A 17,418-nucleotide genomic window follows, 5' to 3' on the forward strand; every position below is an offset into this window, starting at 1 on the left:
AAAACCCAAACTTAGGCTAAATTACAAAAAAACACCCTCACCTATTCGTAATTACCAAAACCCCCCTGAAGTTTGTCTCTATCTTACATCGACCCTCTTATGGTGTGGTTTTTCACGGAATCTTTTGGAGTCGTGGGATTATTCCCGAAAAAATGCCGATTTCACCCCAGACGTGACATTATACTACTTTTTAAAGACAAAAACTAACCTTAGGGGGGCCTCTACACGAAATCTTTATTCTTCTTAAATAACACATTCACAACTTTTTAGTATTACCATTACGCGTTTGAGGTTAATTTTTGTCTTCAAAAAGTAGCATAAAGAAATGTCACGAGGTAGAATTAGCAATTTTGGCGAAATATTCACTGGAATAAAAAAGATTTCGTGAAAAATCACACCATAAGGAGGTTGGTGTAAGACGAAAACAAAGATCGGGGGAGGTTTGGTAATTACGGATAGGTGAGGGAGTTTTTCGTAATTTAGCCTAAGTTCAGGGAGTTCTTCGTAATTTACCTTTAAATTAGTGAAGGAAAAGATCATTTCATTATTGTTTCAACAAAAGATCAAGCAAAATCAACTCTTGTGTACATCAGCTCAAAAAATAGCACTCAACCAATAATCATGACATATTATAAGTATGTGACAATAGTCAGCTAGACATAATACTAAAGGATTTAGATCATCTTGGGAGGTAGTGACATGTCTGTAAAGTTATTCTCATCTCCTAAACAGACAAAGCCAACATGGTCCATTTTTTCTCAAATAATCCAACAACAAGTATTATTTTAAGGAGAAAGAATGCTGACTTTTGCTGGCTGGCAATGCAATTTTCCAAAGAATGGTTTGCTGTGCTATGAAATAATTATTTATAAGAATTGGTACACCAGCAACATTTATTTTGGACTTAAAGAAATTCTCAACATCAGTCTCTTCATAGCATAAACAGGTTGAAGTTCAGTGTCAGTGACTGTAGTGTGTGTGTGTGTGAGAGAGAGGGAGAGAAAGAGAGACTCCATGGATGAAGCAGCTCGAACAAGGCGGGGAGGATGGACTACCTTTCCGTTTATCATAGGTTTATTTCTTCAACCAACATTTTTTCCATATTTCAATAAGTATTAACATGATCACATTGTGCTAACTATGGACATTTTTGTGAAAATTAAAACACACACACAGGGACAATGGGTTGCCTAACACTAGCAGCAGGAGGATGGGTGGCAAACTTGATAGTATATTTGATTGAAGAGTTCAACATTAAGAGCATAAATGCTGCTAAGATATATAATTTTGTAAACGGAAGCATTACCTTGTTTCCTATAGTCGGAGCAATCATCGCTGACTCCTTTGTCGGATGCTTCTCCGTCATCTGGTTTTCGTCTCTCATCTCTCTCCTGGTACTTTTCATTCTTCTCCTACAATATATGTATCTGATTAGATGAAATAATATATCTATAGCTATTCTACATTCTTTGGCCATGCAACAAAAATTCAAACTATTATTAAATTAGATATAAAAAAGAAACGGAAAAAAGACTAACCGTTTTTCGCTAGTGTAGGGAACATTGCTTCTAGTTTTAACAGCAGCAATCAAACACTTGAGACCCCCAATATGCGAAAACGGATCGAGTGAATGCAAATATCCATCACATCTTCAATTCGCAATCTTATATCTCGGTTTAGCATTGGCATCTCTAGGAACTGCAGGCGCACGTTTCACAATTGCACCAATGGGAGCGGATCAATTCGACAGCTCAAAGCATCAAGGAATATTCTTCAACTGGTATATTTTCACAATGTACTCAGCCACAGTTATAAGCTCCACAGCAATAGTGTATGTCCAGGACAATGTAAGTTGGGCATGGGGCTTCAGCCTATGTGCTATGGCTAATGTGTTTGGTCTGGTCGTTTTCTTGTCTGGAAGCCGGTTCTATCGCATTGTTAAGACACAAGGGAGCCCGTTTAAGAGCTTAGCTCAAGTTATTGTTGGAGCTATCAATAAAAGAAGAATGGTTCTTTCAGACAAAAGTGAAGATTATTACCATGGTTTGCACGAAGACCGTTCCCACAAAACAGCAGCTAAGATTCCTACACCTTTCTTCAGGTCAGCTTTTTCTACTTCTTGTGCAAACTATGAACTAGGATCTCATAAAAAAAAAATCTCTATGAAAACTCTTACCGCGATTTTTTACAGGTTCTTGAATCGTGCAGCTTTGATAACCGAAGGAGACACTACGCCAGGTGGCTCCATTGCAAAACAATGGAAACTATCTACAGTGCAACAAGTGGATGATCTCAAAAGCCTTGTTAAAATCTTTCCACTATGGTCTACCGGTGTATTCCTGTGCACCCCACTAGCCATCCAATTAAGCTTGGCTATAATCCAGGCCCTTACCATGGACCGCCGCCTCCATGGTGGGTCCCACTTCAGAATCCCCGCGGGTTCCATGCCCGTTTTCATATTAATCTCAACTTCAGTCTCCATTTTCATCATAGACCGCCTCTTATTTCCACTTTGGGAAAAACTCACCAAAAGGCCACTCACACTTCTTCAAAGAATCGGAATCGGACATGCACTTACTATAATTAGTATGGCAGTATCAGCGGTGGTGGAGCTGAAGAGGCTAAATATAGCGCACTCTAGGAATCTCCAAAATCAAACAAATGTAGTTGTCCCGATTTCTGCTTTCTGGTTGGTCCCACAGCTGGCGATTGCTGGTCTTGGAGAAGCGTTCCATTTTCCGGGACAAGTTGCACTTTATTACCAAGAATTTCCGGAATCGATGAAGAGCACCTCAACTGCAGCAGTTGCCATGTTTATTGGGATTGCGTTTTATATTAGCAATGCACTTATTGATCTGGTTAGGAGGGTGACAGGGTGGCTTCCAGACAATATAAACAATGGGAGGCTAGATAATGTGTACTGGCTGTGCTGCATAGTAGGAGGACTGAATTTCGTTTACTATATAGCATGTGCCACGTTGTACAAGTATCAAAACGTTGAGGAACCGGAACATGATTGTAATAAAAGTTGATGATGTAAGGACGTATCAAGGACAGTAATAAAGAACCTGCACAACTCAAAGTGTATTCCGTTAGTTTTTCTCTACCATCATAATTCCATTTAACAAATCTGGCTTAAGGAGGACAAATATATGGCAAGCAACTAAGTGAACTCTACGTGAAACTCTTATCTTTAACACTAACACTTGTTACATAGAAAACAAGAACCAGTTTACTATTATCTAACTAGCATTCAGTAAATTGTGCTTCCATAATTCAGAGTGGACACATTTTCTTGTATCTGTCTCTTCTATATTTAGCACCTACTTTAAGAAAAATATGAAGCTAGAAAGTGAGGAAACAATCAATCAGTTGAGGCCACATACCTGTGAAAAGCGATCAAGTTTGAGCAGACCTTCAAATCCGCATATAACCATCTTAAATCCCAATCTGCTTCTGAAAAAGAACGAAAATTTTACAGACATCCCCCAAAATATGTCAGAATATAACAGAAGTTGTAAGATGACGCTGTCTCAATTTTTTGGTACATGCTATTATTATTGTAAGAACAACGTCTTCAACTTGTTCACAGATTGCAACGATGACGAAGAAAGAGACAAAAGGTTGATTTTTATTTTATTACTGCTAGCATCTCCGAGCTAAGGAAAGGCAGAGGATGATATTACATAACCGGGACTGTAGAGACCAACTATAAGATCTCGAAATATAACTGAATTATACAAGATTGATATACGATAAAAGGAAATCTTATTGACAATAATTACATAACTCTAGCTAATATTACACTCTCTCGAGTTACCACCATCCTCAGTGGCATCACCGTCAGAGAATCCAAGAACATAAGACTCTCCTTCAATATCCTCATCGCTCTCGATATCTTCTCTGTTATACCTCGGTTCGATAAATACACGCGCTTGCCTTCTGTGCAGGCGCAAAACATGCATGATCACATCAGGAGTGAAAGTTACGCGTGAATGGTCCTCACGCCCTTGCCTATTGGCTTCCATTATCTGTTCAGTTCACACACGGACAAAAAATATAAGGCTCTATTTCGTTCGTGGATTTTGAAATGAGGAAATAAAAATGTAAAAAGGCGAAAAAAAAGAATTTGCAAAATCGTGTTTGTTGAGGTTCTGACATGGAGGTGAACTATTCCCATAATTGGGTATTTCCTAGGACGGAGAGGAATTGTAATTGAAGATATAAAATCTGCTAGCTTTTACGTGTAGTTTTCCTCACCTTTTTTTGAGGAAAATGGATTTTTCTGTTCAAATATTGAACCGCCAGATTATTTTACCTAGTATCTTACCTCCTAACCAAACAGGAAATCTCTTTTACCTAGTCCTTTTTCATCTATTTTACTTGGCATTTTCTTTAATCTAAACAGAGCATAAAGAGTTGAAAACAACTGGAATTTCGAGCACAACTTGAAGTAAGTATCCAAGTTAAGGATGTTACCTCCAGAACATTATCAGGCAGACTGGTAATAACACTTGAAGATGGGGCCCACATCTTTATATTCTTCTCTATTCCACACGAGGCAAGGACCGGAATCAACGGATGGGGTTCCAGCTGGTTCACGATATGCCTATCGCCAACCATCAAACGAACAAGTTCGCCGCCTTTCTTCTTCCATATAAATATATGACCACAATCTGACCCACTTAAGACATACTCATCGTTCGGACCAAAGAAACTCACTCCTTTGACTGTCTGAGAGTTCCTATGACCTGTATAAACCTGCGGTGCATCGGCCTCTTTATGCGTGTCTTCAGACAGTGAAGAAGAAGGATTTGGACACAATCCCATGTTCTTTTGGAACAAATATACGAGCTCGTCATTGTAAGAAACGAGCAGCTCGCTCGTGTTCGAGTAAGCCAACGCTGTAATATGGGCATCGTGGGTCCCGTTAAGGTGACGGGGGCAAAAAGTTGCAAATGGGGTCCCAGCTTTAGTTGATGGGTCCGCTTGGTATTTCCTGATATCGTAAACGCGAGCGTAAACATCTGCGCCCCCTGCAGAGAAATAATTAGGGTTTCTTGGATCGATAACAATGGAGTTCAGTCCGATACTGCTTGAAGAAGATCGGCTGTTGTTTTCTGCCATGGATGTGCAGTAGAAAAGCTTTGTGGCGGTATTACTTCGTAAGTCGTACTGCAAAAAGAAATTGAGGAGTCTAGAAAATGATAATAAGGGATTTAAAAGGAAATGTGTGTATCGAAAATATTAGGATTTTTTAAAAGCCTTACATGTTGGACAAAGCCATCTTCCCCACAGCTGTAGAACACGTAAGGGCTTCCTGGTTCGACAGCAAGCCTGTGAACACGACCTTGGTGCTTCGATAATCTCTTTGTTTCGACTGAACCGTTATCCAACACCTGGCTGAGCCTGACCTGAAATAGGAAATCATAATTTGCATATGAACAACAGAATCCTAAACTTATATTTTAAACAACCCTTTTTCGAGGCAAAACTTAAAAGGAGAAAAAAATATGATAATGGTGTATCACTTAGAAGCATATATGTAAAAAAGAAAAAAAAAAAGGCCACAAACATTAAGAATGTCTAGATGTTTACAATATAAGCACCATTTTTTTAGAGAATTGCGCTATGACGTGTGAATTTTGGTAAATTGACATGTAATATTAATATTCAAACCAGTCCAATTACAAATACACGTACTATATATCGGTACTGTTTCGCTACTTAGATGAACACACTAGATTCAAAGTAATAACTTTCAAACTAAGCAGCAGTGAAAGCCTTCTATCATTCTCCATAACTATTAGGTATCTCCATAAGTAACTATCATTCGATCAATGTTTATAGAACTCTAATATTCATATCTTTTTGGCGAAATTTACCTGACAGTCAGCCGATGAAGTGACTATTTTTCGATCATCAGTGAATGGCATAATTCTGGCCTGGAATATGTTGTCCAAATGTCCAGACGGATAAGAGAATTTCAATTTCTGTGTAGCCCAGTCCCAAAGCATTATTTGTTTGTCGTCAGAACCTGAGACGAGAATCTCACCGGTGGAGTTGAACTCAATTGTATTTACACAACCCTGATGGCCACTTAGTTTCCCATACAAATCAATCCGCTTGATCATGGTCTGCATCAATCAAGCAAATATCCATATGAAAAACAATAAGTTCGAAAAGACGCATAATCTGCAGAGAGGGTTGACGTATTAAAGAGGATATAGATAAGGGAAATATTTGGCTATTCCAAGGATGAAAAATCCAGTTTGAATCTACTGTTGCACTTGGTGCTTCATCTCATATTGCACATCACAGATACATGCAACTGTAAATACAACAAAATCCCTAAAATACACGCTCACACACATGTACTTGAACATGTACACATGGCCGAAGATGCGGAATTTTAGGCAACACATGAAGAAGCGCCAAAACAATAAAAGGTCCAATTATCTTGTTTGGTTACTATCATACTACTACCAACAAGCTAAGACAAAACTTAAAATGAGTCCAATAGCTTAAACGACTCTAGGCTTTCGCATCCACAATTTATCGGATTTGAAAACCATAAAGCAATAACCAAAATCATCTTGCTTTTCGGTGGGGCTTGTGGTTGGGTGGGTGGTGTTATATGCAGATGAAATCATCACCAACAACATAAGAACCTATTATAATTCTGATGAAGACGATGAAGTATTTTAAATCCCAAATTCACAGTCGCAAATAGTAATACACGAACAAAAAACAGAGAATTCTATACACACAAAATCATCATCCAATCCAAATTAAAAAACCGCACAATGAGCTCAATTACATCCACAAAAAACTATATAATAGAAAGATACACATCGATTAAAATAGGATAAAGCGGAGAGAGGGCAAGCACCTGTGAAGCGGAGATGCGGCGAGAGAAAACCCTGGGAGCGGAGAAGCCCATCTCCCTCTTGAAGAATTCGACCGCTCCATTATCAGAATTTTTGAAAGCTCCCTCCATGAATTTGTGAGGGTTTTACAGTAGAAGAAAGAGGAGGAATTCGACGAGTGGAAAAAAGCGAGAATATATGAAGGGGAAGACGTGGCGTCTGTTTGAGGCACCACGTAATTCGAAAATTGCAGGGTATATTAACAAATCTATATATACATACAGTTAGATACAGTGTAGACTGTGATCAAGTGTGGACGCCATTTTTTTACGAGGTTTCACAATCCTCCGCTGCTGCTCGCTACATTTGTACTCCGAAGATTGAAGTATTTTAAAGGGGTTTTATCTAAAGTTTTAAAATAATACAGGGGTTTTATTACAATTTTCTCAAAAGAAAAATCTCAAATTCAGCCCTGATGACTAAATGTGCTGAAATATGACGACTTTAAAAATTTTGTTGACGGCCTTAAATGGGGACTAAAAGTGAAAAACGTGCAAATTTGGGGTACTAAAACTGTAAATATTCCGAAGACAACACTTTTGAAAATTTAGAAATTATGAGACCTTTAAAATGGAACAAACCTACATTAATCTTCTTTATTCTTATACAGTCTATCGAAATATTCTAGTGTTTTTATCGAAGAAAATAAGCGCAACACTGATTAATTTCCGATACAAAAAATGCGTTTCTTCGTTGATTTGCAGATAACTGATGAATTGGTGGAGCATTAGCAAAAAAAATGGATTCCGGTGCCCGAGTATCCGACTGTGGTAGTTGAATTATTCTGTTAGCATTGATTCATTTTATTGCTATTACAATTATTAATATTACGTTCGTGTTTTCCTACGTTTATTTGGCATTATCGAATTTACTTGCGTCTTTAAGCTGTATTTGCAAACATATTGAAAAAATGTTAACTGGAATTATAAAAGAAAAGTCGAAAAAAGAAAAACTCTAAATAAATAGTACAAAATATAATTGTCAATCCCACGAACCTGTATGGTAAGATACATTAGTCAGAACACATCCCTCTTTACAACAATTGAACACTAATCCCTTCTTTCATTTTTTCAGAGAAAATTACTCAAACGCCCTCCACATAAAACCGGTCAATTGCATCTAAACAATCTTGAGCCAAGATTTACAATTGCAACTCCCATAAATCCGTAATCTGTAATCCGTAATTCGTATCATTTTACAGCTCAAAATAAGCTTTAATTCTATAATCTATACTCCATTGCTTTGCTAGTTCGGAAAAACTTCATTTCCCCTGGCTATTTCCTGACAAAAGAAATTAAAAACCGAAGAGCACGCCAAGAAAAAAGGTGTTCTAATCTTCTTCTTCATTTAAAGCAGCAAAAGAAAACGGCACGAATTTGTAGCCGTCGCCACTGTAGAATTTGTTCTGAAATTCCACCCAATGGAGACGCAGAGCATGCAGGAAAGCGCTGAGGGTCTCCATCATTAGAAGTATAAAAGCTGTGGCAAAAGCAAAAACTGCTAGGCCAACCAAACGGATGATAAGATTGTCATACCTGCATTAATCGAGATCGGATTAGTCATACAAAAGGCAAATCAACCATCAGGCATCATAAAATGGGAAAAGTTGCTCAGCATCTAACACATTAAAAAATTAAAAAAAAATCGATGCATCGCCTATATTTGTCATGTAAATGATCTTTTTGAACCGTCAGGAATTTTCAATGGGGGATTGGAACTCGATCTCGGATCTAGATCTTGAATCCTGTTCCGGAAGCATTACATGCACAGGAAGTGGAATCAACTATATACTGCTACCCTCGAATGTTTTAAACGTGAGGCTGTGTTGCCGGTGGAAATTTACATCCTTAATTGAATTAAAAGCCTGCCAATTCCCGTCATTTTCAGCAAGATTTCACTTCAAAGAAGAATATTCAGTCGAATGGCGTAAAATACCAAGTTTCTTTTCTTAATTTATTCATTCCAAATACCTACAAATATATTTGGGACTATTTTGATAAAATCCTATTGAATCTTCCCCTTGCCACACACTGCTTGTATGGGGATTATACCATTTCATTACATTCCCAAAACAATAGACGCCATAAGGTTCCGAGATTTTGCTTCTCGAAACTTGACCTGGACTTTCTGCTCCGCTCATCATCATTTCGATAATTGAAGTCATCAAGTCTTACTGTGATCCAGACAAAACTCGACATTGGTTTCACCTGCTTCTATATCAAGAAATATAACAGTGTTTTGCCTTATTTGTAGTACGACTTGAATACCATAAGACTTCGAGAAAAGCACAACAATTTTGGAAGCAGACCTCATGCATTATTAAAAAATCAAGAGCATGTTGAAACTACAATAAGTTAAAACCCCAAAAAGAACAAACTGAAAAAAGAGGTGTTTGTTGCTGCCAAAACTTACCCCCAAGCAAGGACGAGAACTTTCTCGTAGAACACAGTCGATAGTTCTGAATGGGCCAAGCTGAAATCACGGGCAAGAATTAGAAAATGAATGAGACGATAATGAAAATTATGCATAACTCCATGTTGAAACTGCTCCTACCTCAAAGCCCATAGCCGGAGGTATGATGCGGTATTTGAAACTGAGCCAAGTACAAATTCAATGGCGTGTATCATTTGATGCACAAAGACCTCACTAAAATTGAACTCATCGGGTTGTGGTTGTCTTACGGAATCAGGGACCTCATCATCATAACTGTCGGAGGTACCAAGAATACCGTACGTCCGACCTTGAAATCTCTAAGATTTGCACAAGAAATAGAAATGTCAATAACTTTTTCAATTGTATCAGGACTTCAGTATTACAATCTATTTTTTTTCTGCGGCTTTGTGAAAACTAGTTTGGTTCTCCAGAAAACTTGTAAATGTATATTATCAGAACTAAAATGCATAAAAGATCAGGCTGGATAAGATAAAGAAAGATTTGTAAACGAACAGAAATGATATAGATAGTAGTACCTCAGTGTGAAGTTTCTTTAAAATAAAAGGTTTGGGGAAGAGCATCCACGGTACAGCAATAATAGCTAAAATCAGTAATACAACCTGCCAGAGAGATTTAATTCTTAATTTATGCATGTATATATGGACACGGATTTTTAATGGCATTTATGTATTTTTTGCAAGGATGTGTGTATATGCATATAAAACGGAATAATTAGACCAAGATTTAATGATTGACCATGCCTGAAGTACACCCTGACCCCAGAAGAGCTGATTTTCACCCAAATCTTCAAAAGGACTTAAGAACATGTAAATCATCACATGATAGAGATCTGCTTGGGAACCAGTACACCATTTCGTAATGATGAGAAGGGAAAGATACCCAAATAAGCTGTTAAGGAAGATTATCTGTGGCACAAACTGATACCTAGAGAGAAAGTAAAAGATTAAATTTCGACAAGAGATGCTAAAAGTTCAAAAGGTTGAGAAAAGGAGAGAACATACTTAATGTCAAGTGAGTTGCCGAAGTAGCGGGCATTTAAATAACTTAGTATAATTCCTAGATTCATCTGTACAATACCAAACAAAATTGACATTTTCATTTTGAGAGAATTCAAGAAAGGCAGCTCGGAACGACTTCCACGCCAACTTGGATCCACACCAAATGGATATGCATCTCGGTATTTGATTAAACCAACTGATCGAGAATCACTGTTGAGGTGAGAAAGAGAGCAATAACATGAGTTGTATTATACACCAATGTGAGAAGTCGAACCTAAATATTACCATACAGAGCTTGAAAGTTAAGAAACCATATGTAAAGCAGAAAACATAAGAGAACCAAAAAAATTTCCTACTGAATGATAAAGTAACCAGACTGAGTACGAGAGAACTCAGACTACTCCTGCTTGGTGAAAAGGCAACATGGATATTCAATTGACTAGCAAGCTAAATCTCATGTAAGAGAATAAATTTCACGAGAAAGGCAAATCATTATAGTGAATTTAAATGGTAATAGTCGGTTATTCTAATTCAAACCCAGTAGGAATGGAACATACACAATTGTACCTGCATGTGGCATCTCGGCATTGGTAGGCAGAGCTTCCAAATATGTGAAAAGGAACGGAAAAGAATTCATTGTATATCAAACCACAATAAATTGAAAAGAGGGACATCAAAAGGAGGACATATCGGCCACCATATAGCATCTCCATGAAGCTGCCAAGTTTCTGATAGAAATAAAATTTAAATTATACAGAATAGTAAAGCAAAAGATTAACTAAAGTGAAAAAAAGGAAAAAGTACATATAACCAAAATGAGATGGCATACCTGTGAACCAAACTTTTTCTCATGGGCAATAAGATATAATGCTCCCAATAGTAAACATATACCATGACCCCAGTCCCCAAACATTACAGCGAAAAGAAACGGAAATGTAACAATAGTATAAACTGCAGGATTTGCTTCCTGGTATTTAGCGACACTGCCCAAATAAAGTTTTGCATTAGTTGCCTTACAGTTATGCAGCTAAGTAATTGCATGCACAGACATAAAACAAAAGCAAACATCAATTTAAGTCCAGTTCTTCAATAAATGTTAAACATATGATAGGGTTTGCAACCTAAGATCAATAGAATATATCAACTTGCCCAAAAATTGATGATAACAAATAGCAAAGAGAAACCCAAAAAATTAAAGGGGAGCATATCATCCCAAAGTTATATAATTACACTTATTGACTTACCCATAAGCATCAACAATTTCTTGATATGCATTTGTAAAATCGTCTGTCTGGAAATATGTTGGAGGAGGCTCAATTGAATCCATTACATGAAATATTACACCCACTTGTGAGTTACTATCAGTTGTTGCACGTTGAAGAGCTTCTTGAACCTGCAATACGGTTTCCCTTCAATCAATATGATATAAATGACAGCTAATCAGGTATCTCCACAAACACCTACAACATATAACACTAGAACAAGTACCTTAGTTTTTGCAAATATAGGACACCAACCCTCACCAACCAAACACTTCTTTGTGACATCAAAATTTAGCATATTTAATGTGTCATAGACAGCCTTTTCCCTTCTCACCTAGAAAGGAGAGTTCAGGAAGTGAACTTAGTTTACCCCTAGAACAGCAGATATTTTGAGTTTAAACAGAAGAAGATGCAACAGTCATATCCTACCATCTTCATCCACTTAGCAAGATAAAGCCCAATGGAGGTGAGAGCCTTATCCCGATGCTGGAGGCCAGCCTCTAAGGTTGTTTCCAACTCAGACAAGTGTGATAAAACCTGTAATGGGAGTGACATTGTCAGCCTTGTATTCATGGAAACAACATATTACGGCATACAGCCAGTAGAAGCTAGATGAAACACTCGTGTCAATTTGTGGGTAATGTACAAATATTGAAGAAGGCCTTTGATAAATTCAATGTTGTACTGCTAATATATGGATTTGTACCGTGCAGATAAAATTACTTGTTAATCTTCCACTCCTGTGGTATATCACAACTCACAAGTATATAGTTACAAACGACCAACAGTGCCATAGACACAATCATTCTACAAATCCACCCAAATAAGAGAATGATAGTGACATACTAAGTTCTCAAGTGTACGGAACAGGAATCAAGGAATCATATTTCAGCCAGGTCGTAACAACATTATACACTGCAATTATGTGTATGGATCTTTTCTATATGCAATAAAACACAAACGCATTCAGTTACTAACATACTTCTCGACTTATTTGCCTTCGCTTGGTTGCCTCTTCCGGAACTGGATAACAATTTGCACCAAATGCTTCACAAATTTTCAGGATCTTTATCCTCACCTGCTCACTTGAGAAGAATACAACAAAAACTGTTTTCTCAACCTGTAGATAGGAGAAGCCAACAACTGCATATCAATTCCTGAAACATGCTCCAACAGTTCATCAACAAAGACAATCTAGAATATAACATCTTCTCATTCAAAATGTGAAAAATCTAAGCAAAGAAAACAAAAGTTTAAACTTTTATAGACATGTTTTTCTCTTTCATTTCATAAGTATTTAAACTTTCACTTTCTTGTGGCTTCTTTTTATGGTTAAGCTTTGGGATTCACATAAAAATTGAATATATTCTCAAAGAAAACTGAAGAAACAATACCATTTCATTTGACGCAGGATCCAGAATTTGATCATCAGCTGATGCCTGATTAAAAAGCATATTGCCCCTAGTTGTACGAAATAACATCCTCTCAAACCTCAGGATTTTAGATTTACAGATAACACCACTTATAAATCTCACACCAGATTGATTTGATGGTCCAGGTTGCAGCTCCTGAAATTTAGGAAACCTACATGATTAGGGCAACAACAATAAATCAAAAATCCTAAAAGCATCTAGTAGAAAAATCCATCTTAGTTGTTACCTGTTCGAGGAGTGATGATGTATCCGCATAATCATCACTTATATGGACATTCTCATCTAGTTCTGTCTCCTGAGCTGCAACTGGACTCCCATTCGACGATAGAAAGTCACCTGCCTGGAATTACCCATTGCAACACATAAATCTGAAAGATAATACTTGAGTTTTGAAATGATGCAAAATTTACAAAGAGAATATTATATTTTCCCTTTGTGAAAAAATCATGACAGGGAAATGTATTAGCACGTCATCCAATTTGTGTGTGTGTGTGTGTGTGTGTTTGTGGGGGGGGGGGGGGTGGTCTAATTCATGAAATCTGAAGAATCTATTTCATCTGAATTTCGGTTCCTGAAAATAAGATAGATTATATGGATTATTGTTCACCTTATAGAATAAGCATCCGTTAACTGCCTAGATTTCAACATGTGATTCACATGGTTAATAGATCGTAAAACAATTACATATTGTCCACAGAAAGAAGCCTCAAACTTGATTGAGTCAACATTTTTTTTTTTGTTTAACCTACGTAAGACCTGGTCTTCTTTAACTTTGTCTCATTCTTATTTTCTTTATTATATATTCAAATGGCTATTCCATTAATTTCTGCTTAACGATGACATCTGGCCCTCAATGTGTGGATAAGAGGATGAGTTGACTGGATGTTCCCACTTCTAATCATGACTGGTGCAGGTAAATAGTCCGTTGGTTGGAATAGTATTTCAATATTTGGAGGGTCATTTGTGATTCTAGTGTATTACAACTTACAAGTCAGCAACTATTCATTAATTACACTGACATCAACTCCTTTTCATGTCCACAAATGCCAGGAACTGTATACCAAGCATTAAGCAACAAAAACTATAATGCCCTTATCGGTTCTACTACGCTATACATTTAAGGTTGATTGAACTTTTCCAGACAAAAAGAAGACCACATATAATAACATAAATATCTATAAGGCATCTTTAAGAAGTAGCACGATGATATTCCGTAAACATAGATAATATCCTTCAAAGTGCTCTTGATTACTGTAAAAATTGAAATAATCGTATATTCTTGCACCTTTATATGCACAGGGTTCAAAGTTTTTTGTGTGTGAATTGCTATTCTTGACAAAGTAAACAAAGATAAGCATCAATAGTTTGATAATGTACCTTATGCAATACCATCTTGAACTCAAGCAGCTCATTATATGCTTGCTGCAGATGCTCACTATTGGCATTCATTTCAATTAGCCCATGTTCATGCTCTGCAAGTTGAATCTAAGATCAAATACAGAATAGTCATATTAGTTATGATATCAGGAGGAGAAAAAACCGAGGAGAAAAGGCTAATCTCTAGTTTATAAATAATAATGTGCAAGGAAAAGCAAAAATACAGACCTCCAATTCTTCCAACTCAATATCAGGTTCCGAAGCTGGATCAGGAGATGGTATCAGACCAGCTTTGTGTATGTGATCTTTGATAAACCGTAGTTTCCTAGCCATCTCAGCACATCTTTTAACCTGTGGAAATATAGCATATATAAAATCTAAACCAGCAAAAAGAATGATACCTGGTGAGATCACTCAGCAAACCAGCATTAGAGCATAATTATAGACATGTTAAATAAGCAGCCCATTTGACCATAAAAGTCAAATCATCTGATTTACATTGAAATGGAGGTAGTTACTAATAATTGGGAGAAAGTTTGTTTCTGCTATAAATGTAGTTTTATCTCCAAGAGTACCATCGCGAATCTAGGAAAACGAATGAATGACTAGGTGTTATTATAGAGAAAAACAGAGAATAGTATTTCATGAAGATTACCTGATTGACAAACGTTCGCTGGAAAGGGCTTTTGTCATCATTTAACTGCCAGTAAACATAGCAAAACATTTAATATAACAAAAAGTTAAGTATGTCGAGAAACATCAGCAAAACACAGAAATACACTAAATCTACCATCAGCTTGGAGAAGACTTGTATCAAAAGATTCTAACACAAACAATTCTAGTAATATTTCCAGATCAGGAGCCCAACAGCATCCCGTAAACAACAAAATCTTGAAATAAATCCCACTAACATCATCTATACATTTAATAATCAGAAGTATACAGTGCTAGCAAGATCGAACAGTCAATCTGAAGCGCAAGGCTTCTTACTCTGGTCCTATGAATTATATTATTTTTGCATTTTGCATACATCCATATACGAGAACCCTAAGGCACCCATCAAGCTGCACATAAAACTGGCAACTAACATCAATGAATTGGAACAGGTACTCGTTCAAGGAAGCATCTCTTTGAAATCTGAATCGTGAGCTAAAATCTTTTTCTGCTTAGATGAAAAGTTTATGCCCTTGAATTCTCCAGTTAGGATGAACTGTTGGTTACCGATTCTCATACGGAAGCCACAGCAAATCACAAAAAGCGAAACCGCATAAAGAAAACGATAAAATCCATTCCTAATCAGTGAGGCTACATCACTGCAAACCCTTGATCAACAACACTTCTACTCTGTCGGCATGATACTACATTTGTCCAATCAATTAGAACACTCTTTTAATCGAGAAAAAAAATAAATTCAAATCATCCAATAAGTAATGTCGGATACGCATTGTCACTGCACAATTACGAACTTAAACAAAGTATCAAAAACAGAGAGATCGGAGCGTACGTCGCGGAATTGCAGGAGACCGAGTTCGCCGAGATAAGAGACGGCGCGGTGAGCCGACTCGACGGGGATAATGAGCTGCACAAGCACCATCTTCTCGGAGCGCATCAGATCCATGGGTGGCAAATTGTCTATGCACTCCATTTCTCCACGCGCCGCCCAAAGAGCGCCTGATTAAACAATCTACTCGGACCAAAATCACTAAACTATTTCCTCTTATTTCAGATCTGGACACGGCGAAACTGACGTACCCGCGCGATTGTGTGTGGTGGGAGAGAAGGCATGAAACGCTCAGTGCGTGAAGAGTGTGTTGGTAAAGGTGGTGTGTTTTCGGTTATACGTATATGTGTATGTATAATTTTTTTCGGCAGCAACTAAATGGCAGCGGAGGTGGGGACTACGGTTTTCTAGTTGGGTTTGGGATTTTCCGGCGCGGTGGAGAAGAGCGGAAAATGGGAAAGAAAATCGAAATCTTATTCACGGTGTCCGTCTCTGATAACGCGGTTAAGGAAAGGAATGACAGAAGTTCGGTCAATTGATTTAATTATTTTTTATTAATTTCGATTAATTAAATTATTTTCGTCTTTATTTTGGATTTTACCTTGTAGGTCATTTTCTAGGTTTATATATTGGGTAAATTACAGACTACCTGAGTTTTAGTCACGTTACGAAAAACTTCCTCATATTTTGGTCATTAAAACCTCTCTCTCAACCAAATTTAGTGGAATCTTTTAAATTATATGGAATATTGTCAATTTTGTACCTGTTTTATCCCATTCGATCTCCACATTTTAAAGCTAGATGAGCATAATATGTGTTTTTTAGCTTGTATATATCACATTGTGGTGCATCATAAAATGTATTTTTGCACAAAACGAGTACAAACTAGAGATCAGTCCACGAAATCTAGATGATTATATTAAATTTGACACCATATGAGTTGAGATGTAAGAAGATTCACAGTCGAGGGGTAGATGTAATTATCCAAATATGAGGGATTTTTTCGTAATTTAACCGTACCTCAGAGGTGGTTGTAATTTACCCTTATATATTGAGCGGTCCCCAATAGTATGTTTTGGGTACTGCACTCGTGATAATCAACAACCCTACACTGGGTTGATGTTGGCGCCACCAAAACCATCAGTTATTTGTCGTTGCAATCAAGAATAATGTAAATATGAAGGAGTTTCTTGATACTGTAGCAGAAAAGTGTGGAGCTACATATCCAGATTCGTTGGTTCTTTAGTACCTAGCCTCGCGAAGAAGACTGTATGTGTCAATGTCGAGAGACGAAGGCGTGCGTATGCCGGTGAAGATACATGATATTTAAGATGCACATCGTCGACAATATTGTTTCTCAAAAAAACTATTTTCATCGTCGTCGAAACGAACCCGGCATAATCAGGTAATTTTTCGGTTCCTCATAAGTATGTACATGAAGTACATATAGACATAGTGTTGTCT

The 17,418-nt window shown here is 37.2% G+C and overlaps 3 protein-coding genes across 4 annotated transcripts; 1 reads left to right on the forward strand and 2 right to left on the reverse strand.

Annotated features, from left to right (window-relative positions):
* The first annotated feature begins 787 nt into the window (after positions 1–787).
* Positions 788–3,095, forward strand: LOC105949072 (protein NRT1/ PTR FAMILY 2.7). Its single transcript, XM_012972340.2, has 4 exons — positions 788–1,072; positions 1,177–1,394; positions 1,557–2,101; positions 2,192–3,095. Exons 1-4 carry the CDS (start codon positions 1,015–1,017, stop codon positions 3,030–3,032), a joined length of 1,662 nt encoding a protein of 553 aa, XP_012827794.2. The 5' UTR covers positions 788–1,014; the 3' UTR covers positions 3,033–3,095.
* A 512-nt stretch (positions 3,096–3,607) lies between these two features.
* LOC105949074 (Transducin/WD40 repeat-like superfamily protein) lies at positions 3,608–7,346 on the reverse strand. The gene is made up of 5 exons (XM_012972341.2): positions 6,893–7,346; positions 5,886–6,137; positions 5,271–5,414; positions 4,480–5,175; positions 3,608–4,031 (listed from the first exon to the last, which is right to left on the reverse strand). The coding sequence occupies exons 1-5, from the start codon at positions 6,998–7,000 to the stop codon at positions 3,792–3,794; spliced, it is 1,440 nt and encodes a 479-aa protein (XP_012827795.2). The 5' UTR covers positions 7,001–7,346; the 3' UTR covers positions 3,608–3,791.
* A 523-nt stretch (positions 7,347–7,869) lies between these two features.
* LOC105949129 (V-type proton ATPase subunit a1) lies at positions 7,870–16,621 on the reverse strand. 2 transcript variants are annotated; one of them, XM_012972405.2, is made up of 18 exons: positions 15,958–16,621; positions 15,109–15,153; positions 14,682–14,804; positions 14,454–14,561; positions 13,303–13,416; positions 13,038–13,211; positions 12,626–12,763; positions 12,073–12,180; positions 11,870–11,977; positions 11,626–11,774; positions 11,211–11,364; positions 10,949–11,109; positions 10,385–10,591; positions 10,124–10,307; positions 9,899–9,982; positions 9,483–9,679; positions 9,342–9,401; positions 7,870–8,464 (listed from the first exon to the last, which is right to left on the reverse strand). In XM_012972405.2, exons 1-18 carry the CDS (start codon positions 16,096–16,098, stop codon positions 8,260–8,262), a joined length of 2,460 nt encoding a protein of 819 aa, XP_012827859.1. In that variant the 5' UTR covers positions 16,099–16,621; the 3' UTR covers positions 7,870–8,259. The 2 variants fall into 2 exon arrangements, with proteins under 2 accessions (XP_012827859.1, XP_088673308.1); XM_088817182.1 differs by having other exon boundaries at positions 13,038–13,227; positions 15,958–16,460.
* Between the last annotated feature and the right edge of the window lie 797 nt (positions 16,622–17,418).

This window comes from Erythranthe guttata, chromosome 4 (genome assembly GCF_056151865.1).
Source record: "Erythranthe guttata isolate IM_541 chromosome 4, IM_541, whole genome shotgun sequence".
Lineage (NCBI taxonomy): Eukaryota > Viridiplantae > Streptophyta > Magnoliopsida > Lamiales > Phrymaceae > Erythranthe > Erythranthe guttata.